This window comes from Amphimedon queenslandica, unplaced genomic scaffold (assembly GCF_000090795.2).
Source record: "Amphimedon queenslandica unplaced genomic scaffold, v1.1 AMPQUscaffold_13511, whole genome shotgun sequence".
NCBI lineage: Eukaryota > Metazoa > Porifera > Demospongiae > Haplosclerida > Niphatidae > Amphimedon > Amphimedon queenslandica.
In genome coordinates this window covers 372,618-380,077 of record NW_003546253.1, presented here as the reverse complement: position 1 = coordinate 380,077, position 7,460 = coordinate 372,618, and the positions used below count along the sequence as shown (strand labels likewise).

Genomic DNA, 7,460 nt, shown 5'->3' with positions numbered 1-7,460 from the left:
CCTCCTCAGAATCTTGATGGTTTCAATACCTCATCAATGAGTTTAAGGATCACTTGGACAGAGCTATTGGAAGATGATCAAAATGGTGTTATCATTGGCTATAACATTTCATACTTTTCTCTACCAGCTGTTGGTCAGCCTATTAACAACTTTACATCTGATACTAGTTATAATATTTCTGGACTTGATGTTTATACTGATTACAATGTATCAGTAGCAGCATACACTAGTGCTGGAACTGGACCATTTGATTCTGTTATAAGGAGAACGGATTCCACAGGTTAGTAATTGTATCGTGTTTAAGTCATCATTATTCATTTTTTTCATAGTACCAACATCTCCTTCGGATGTTAGCTACATCAATATTAGTAGTACTTCAATTGAAGTGTCTTGGAATCCTCCTACTGATTTCAATGGTCCTAATGAAGGTTATGTAATAACATACATTAGGCTGGAGAGTGATACAGAGTCAATGAGTACTAATCGATTGACTGGTACATCATTTGTGATTGAAAACTTAGAGAAATATGAACAATATAGTGTGACAGTAGTAGCATTTACTGATAAAGGACCTGGTGCATCTAGTGATGTGTTATCTGTTTTAACAGATGAAGACTGTGAGTTTAATGTATATTTAACTTTTTATAATTATTTTTGCTCCTCATGCAGTACCTGGCCCACCATCTAATGTGTCAACTATGTCAACTAATACTTCTATTAGTATAACTTGGTCTCCTCCATTGGATCCTAATGGTCTATTGCTCAGTTACTCTATTAATGTCACCCTCAATTCAACTTATGCACAATATCTCTCATTTGATGTTATGACTATGTCAGTGTCTCAAAATATCTTCTCTTACACTTTATTTGACCTCCTACCTTTTGCTGGTTATGATATATCACTTCAAGCTTCTACCTCTGTTGGGCTAGGAACCCCTGCCATTGAAACAGAAACAACTCTACAAGCAGGTTAGCTCAAGCCTCATGGTTGCATTACTATTATCATTAGTTTGTGCTCTAGCAATGATAGCCTTTGGCATAAAAGCTATAATGTCATTCTTGGTTTTTTGTTATTATTTTTAGCTCCTGCTGCTCCTGTTGCTAATCCTATGGCTAGTCCAGTCAGTTCAACAGCTGTTAATGTTTCATGGCTCCCTCCAAATCTATCAAATTGGAATGGACTCATTACTAACTATACAATAGAGTACAGGACCAATGATGAGTACATTAGGCCCTCTATTGAAGTAACTGCTACTTTATCATCATTTGCTAATTCTGATGACCCAAGAGCTGCTACAAGTGAGTATATACTAATAGTTAAAATATAATATGACCTTTTCCTTGCCTCTTAGCTCCATTACAACTTGAGTCTATTATTATTCCAAGTCTTCATGAATTTGTTAATTATTCTTTTATCATTACCTTATCAAACAGCATTGGCCAAATCTCTTCATTGCCAGTTCATATCGTCACGCTGGAATCAAGTAATGTCACATGATTTGTGTCTCGTGTGATATTCTTTTCTCCTATAGCACCTAGTGGGCCTCCTCTTGATGTATCAGTTATAGTAGATAGTCCTTCGACTGCTCGTATTAGCTGGTCACCTCCTATGTATATTGACAGGAATGGAATAATAGTGAATTATACTGTTAGGATTATAACTACTGTTAGAGGGACTATTAGGGAGACTAACATTTCTAATGTATCTGGTAATTATTATGATGCCTCAGGTAAGTGAAAGAATGAGAGATGTGAATTAATGCTTCTTTTTGAATATTTTAGACCTTCCTCAGTTTGCATCATTTAACGTGACAGTTGCAGCTGCTACTAGTGTAGGACTGGGCCCATACTCTCCCTCTGTATCAAACATGACATTTGAAGGAGGTAAGTATATATATATATACCGTAGGTCGGGATATATTCGCGGCTGCTTATTTTCGCGATAATAAAAACTAATAAAAAGGTTCAATTAAATACCATGGAAACCAATCGATTGTTGCTATGACAATAAGACCACGTGTTTATACAATTACAGTGTTCAGCAGCTAATTATCTATTCTTTAGCAGCTTTAGTGGGAGCCATCCGGCTCTCCATCCGCTATCTTCTTGTATCATTTTGTATGGACCACTACCTTCGAGCTCTTTGCTGCAAATCCTTGCCGCTCCACTTGCTGGCGATAATTAACCACGCCCAACTTAATAAATGGGTGGAGAGTCCCAAGAATGGGCCAAGATACGGCGAGGCAGAGTGAAGAGAGTAGCTCTGGTTGAAACAGCTCCAAAGAGACCAAGGATTAGTAACAGCAAGAAGAACAACAGCCCAAGAACACTGCAACAGAGTCCTTTGCTATTAATATCGCGGATTTTTCAATTAAAATTGCATCTGGTAACCATGGTAATTGCTGAGTGCGGGAAAAAATCGCGAAAATAAGCAGCCGCGATTATATCCCGACCTACGGTATATAATCACAGCTGCTATACATGTACATGTATACTAAATTACTAATGGATATTAAGGTCCATATACTATACTGTGTTATAATTATTACTCACTCTTGTAATTCTGTTTCTTGTAGTACCATCAGCCCCTGATCCTGTAATTGTAAAGAGAAGGAATGATACAGCCATACAGGTTAATTGGACTAGACCAGCTGAGCCTAATGGAATTATATTAGGCTACTTGATTTATTATATTGGAACTAAAAATAATACTGGCACTGTAAGATAAAATAATAATGTAATTAAATCTCAATTTATATTATTTTGTCTTATTTTTTAGGAATATTCAAATATCAATGTTCTTATTATTATCAATGTGACTGATCCAAATACACTCTCTTATCTGATCACTAATCTCCTTGCTGATACACAATATTTCATCAACGTTAGTCAGACAATTATTTACTTCTTTATTATTATTATTATTCATTATTATCATTATTTATTTATTCATAGGTAACGGCTTATACTTCAGCAGGTCTAGGTGCAGTTGGAGATGGTGATTCTATTCTATTACCCACCGGAAGACGTAAATACTAATCATCATCATCAGTAGCAATATATATCATATTCTCTTTTCCTTTCCTCTAGCTCCAACAGTACCACCTAATGTTACTATAGGAACACCCCCTACTGGTGGCACCAGTGATCCCACAACTGCCACAACGATAAGAATAGAAGTCACAATACCAGAGGAACTTAATGCTAATGGTCCACTGACGAGGATTCGTATATTGATACGTATTTTTCTATCTCGAAATGATACAATATCCACCTGGTATGAGAGTCAAAAATTCCCAAATTCTGTGGCACCACCATGGCAGGCGACTCAACTACCATTAAATCAAGGAAATAGGAGGAAGAGACAGGTTTCTATAGCTATAATATTCATTATTATGCTGCTTAATTACCTCCTCTCTCTAGGCTGGCGGTGAGACTGTAGCTGAGACCATAGGTACTAACAACTCGTGTGGTCCTAATGACATCGTTTGTAACGGCCCATTAAAACCAGGGACCCAGTACCAGTTCAAGTACAGGGTGTATAATAGTGATGATGATGATTCCTATGTGGAGAGTCAGTACTCTGGCCCCATTAGAACAGGTAGTGCACTTTGCAACTGTTGGTAAACATAATTTTACTGTATATATATATATACAGTATATGCTGTGACTTGAACCATCTCTCTTATTATTATTATTATTATTATTACTATTATTATTATTATTATTATTATTATTATTATTATTATGTCTCCTCTCTCTCTCTCTCTTCTCAGATCCAATAGCTGAGGAAAATAATACTGGTACAACAATAGTGATTGCAGTGGTTGTGGTTCTATTGGTCATTATATTATTGATTGCTATTCTTGTTATTGTTGTTATTATTGTCCTTAAGAGAAGGAAAAGAAAAGCATACTCTTTTGCTGCGTAAGCAATTCATTCATTAATAACTACCAATTAATATAACTCCTAATGAATATTAATAAAGCACTGATAAACAAAAATGGTCATTGTAATGATTTTTCTCTTTCTTTTGTCTCTCCCTCTTTCTCTTCCTCCCTCTCTTTTTCCCTCGACCTCTTCCCCTCTCTCCTTTCCTTCCCCCTCTCCCTCTAGATCCTTCAACGGTAAAGAAGAGCTCATCACAGCTGGTGAAGGAAAGGGAGCCACTTTATCTAAAGCAATTCAATTAACTCCGACAGATCCAACCATAGTCCCTCTTACTGAAAACACTATTGTTAATCCGACCGCTGTGAGGGTGAGTCCCTGTCTAACGAGAACTTAATTACTTTTTAAAATTAGACGGCTTCTGTCAAAGCCACACCCAACTCTCGTAAAGTGTACTTGAGGGATTTCCCAAGCTACGTTGAGGACATGCTTAATGATGCTGGATTTAAGTTCTCTGAGGAATACGAGGTAATAGGAATTAAATATTTATTTTAGCATTTAACTTAAGGGCATCAGGAAGTATAATAAATTAGGGGTGTTTCCAGAGCCATTTTGTGGAAAAAGTATAGGCTATAGTACAGGGTATTTTTTAGAAATTTTTTAAAATTGCCCATAACTTGAAAAATTGAAGTCGGAATCAACTCAAACTTGCTACACAGGTTCAGGACATCAATGTGTATCAGAAAATGTAATAAAAATTGGGGGTGATTTTGGAGCCATTTTTTGGAAAAAACCATGGGCTATAGCCTTGGGTATTTTTCAAAAATTTTGGAATTTTCTTAAAATGGTCGTAACTCGAAAAATTAAAGTCGGAATCAGCTCAAACTTTCTACACAGCATAAGGACATCAATATGTATCAGAAAATGTAATAAAAATTGGGGGTGATTTCGGAGCCATTTTTGGAAAAACCATGGGCTTATAGCCTTGGGTATTTTTCAGAAATTGGCTCATTTTTTATAATGGCCGTAATTTGAAAAATTGAAGTCGGAATCAACTCAAACTTTCTACACAGCATTAGGACATCAATATGTATCAGAAAATGTAATAAAAATTGGAGGTGATTTTTGAGCCATTTTTTGGAAAAAACCATAGGCTATAGCCTTGAGTATTTTTCAAAAATTTTGGAATTTTCTTAAAATGGCCGTAACTCGAAAATTAAAGTCGGAATCAGCTCAAACTTTCTACACAGCATAAGGACATCAATATGTATCAGAAAATGTAATAAAATTTGGGGGGGATTTCGGAGCCATTTTTTGGAAAAAACTATGGGCTATAGCCTTGGGTATTTTTCAGAAATTGGCTCATTTTTAAAAATGGCTGTAACTCAAAAAATTAAAGTTGGAATTAGCTCAAACTTTCTACATTGCATAAGGACATCAATATGTATTAGAAAATTCAATAAAAATCTTTCATTTTTTCGGAGCCATTTTTTAAAAACCATGAGCTTTATTTTTAGAACTCGGCCCATTAAAATATACTTATAACTCAAAAAATTTTAGTCCAAATCAGCTCAAACCCTGTTGGTATATATATATATATATATATATATATATATATATATATATATATATGTACATGTATATGTACATGTATCATCTATTTTTATATTTATAGAAAGTATCAGCTGTTGGACTAGATCATTCTAAAGATGCGTCACTCCTTCCTGAGAACAGAGCTAAGAACAGATACACTAATATATTGGCCTATGATCACTCGAGAGTCAAACTTGAGAGCATCGACGATGAACCAGGATCAGATTACATCAACGCAAACTACATACCAGTAAGAGATGCGTGTAATCACATAATAGTGATAAATATTGGCAACCTCAATAGAGGATGTTGGCTGACCTTTTCTCTATCTTCAACTCTAATATACATATATCCCTTTATACTGTATAGCCACTTCATTTTGGGGGTATATAATTTTTGCGGATTTTCCGTATCCACAAAAGTTAATTCCATAAAATTATCCATATCCCCATATAAACACGTGTGCTTTAAAATAAGAACCACGAAAGTTAATTCGTGAAAAAAGACTTGTAGCCTGATTTGCGAAAGTTTTATTGCCTTGAAACTTTGTGGCTATACGGTAGCTTCTTTCACTTTTGTCAGCTTTAAAAAATTTTATGTATGCATGTATTTTTTTCTCTCTCTCAGGGTTACAGGATGCGTAGAGCCTATATTGCAACACAAGGACCTTTACCATCAACCTTTGATGATTTCTGGAGGATGACATGGGAACAGAATTCGCACGTTATTGTAATGCTGACTCAGCTCGTTGAAAGAGGAAGGGTGAGGAGATTGTAATAATAATATTTTTATTTATTGTTTTATTGTTTGTTCTAGACGAAATGTCATCGCTATTGGCCCGGAGCACAGCCGGAAGTTTATGGAGAAATAAACGTAGACATGTTAAGCGAGACTGAGAAGAGTGACTGGATAGTGCGGAAGTTCAAGATCACAAAAGTAAATCAGCTAATTAAAAATAGTCAATATTATCATAATATCATCACATTGTAATTTAAAGGAGAAGAGAAGCCGTACAATAACACACTACCAGTTTGTATCATGGCCTGATCATGGAGTCCCCGATGAAGCCGGACCTGCTCTGGATTTTGTACGGGAAGTACATGAAGTAGCTTCATCAGCTTTCGGACCTGTTATAGTCCACTGCAGGTAATAACACTATGACCCTCTTTCTCCTTCATTTTGACCTCCTTACTTCTTATATAATTTCATTTAAACTTATCTCTCTCTTTTTCTTTTAGTGCTGGTGTAGGTCGTACAGGAACATTCATAGCACTGGGTACACTGCTCCAGCATATTAAGGACCATGACTGGGTTGACCTCTTTGGACTGGCTAGTGAAATGAGACAGCATCGTAACCACATGATCCAGACCGAGCCTCAATACGTCTTCATTCACAAAGCAATGGTTGATGCTTGCAAGAGCAGCATGAGCAAGTTTGGTGGTGGCATTAAAGTATTACCCAGTTTTCCAATTTACTCGAACAGTAAGAGATAGGAAAAGAGAGAGAGGGAGGAGAGAAAAACTTTAATCATAATATTTTTTTGCCTTTAGTTGGTCCTGCATCACAGCTGAGCGATTTTTATGGTGACATGCTAAGCGAAGAGGCTTCCTATCAATACCAGAAGACTTCAGGAAATGGAAAAACTTATGATGAATCAACTTTCTAAATTATTATTATATTATTCATCAGTACCTCATAATCATTTCACACGCATTATTATTAATATTATTATTATTATTGTGTATCACAGTCTTACATATTTACTAATGTCTTTTCCATGTCTCCTACTTAATTCATTTTGTGTTTATTTTTGTTACTGATCGTGCCATATTATTATATAGCGTTATCATTATTGTAGTGAGTATTATCAAGATTATGTAATTTTTGTTGTCAGATCATTTGTTAAAAGTCATATTATTTATGTGAAATAGTGATAATGTTTATAAGATAAAAACACCTGGTTTCATTTTTGAATGCT

The 7,460-nt window shown here is 35.5% G+C and overlaps 1 protein-coding gene across 1 annotated transcript; it reads left to right on the top strand.

Moving 5' to 3' along the window:
• The first annotated feature begins 6 nt into the window (after nucleotides 1-6).
• On the top strand, nucleotides 7-7,410 carry LOC100640443 (receptor-type tyrosine-protein phosphatase F-like). The gene is made up of 21 exons (XM_020005410.1): nucleotides 7-280; nucleotides 330-617; nucleotides 670-969; nucleotides 1,084-1,299; nucleotides 1,353-1,484; nucleotides 1,533-1,730; nucleotides 1,783-1,884; nucleotides 2,577-2,719; nucleotides 2,780-2,884; nucleotides 2,956-3,028; nucleotides 3,091-3,368; nucleotides 3,424-3,601; nucleotides 3,777-3,927; nucleotides 4,117-4,258; nucleotides 4,303-4,416; nucleotides 5,564-5,731; nucleotides 6,109-6,243; nucleotides 6,298-6,417; nucleotides 6,479-6,627; nucleotides 6,720-6,964; nucleotides 7,033-7,410. The coding sequence occupies exons 1-21, from the start codon at nucleotides 37-39 to the stop codon at nucleotides 7,146-7,148; spliced, it is 3,597 nt and encodes a 1,198-aa protein (XP_019860969.1). The 5' UTR covers nucleotides 7-36; the 3' UTR covers nucleotides 7,149-7,410.
• Nucleotides 7,411-7,460: the final 50 nt, after the last annotated feature.

Excerpts from the sequence above, each read along its gene's own strand:
- LOC100640443 (XM_020005410.1), top strand. The coding sequence starts at position 37 with ATGAGTTTAAGGATCACTTGGACAGAGCTATTGGAAGATGATCAAAAT. Across the intron at positions 2,885-2,955 it reads ATACACAATATTTCATCAAC|GTAACGGCTTATACTTCAGC; the intron begins GTTAGTCAGACA and ends ATTTATTCATAG. Across the intron at positions 3,029-3,090 it reads TCTATTACCCACCGGAAGAC|CTCCAACAGTACCACCTAAT; the intron begins GTAAATACTAAT and ends CCTTTCCTCTAG.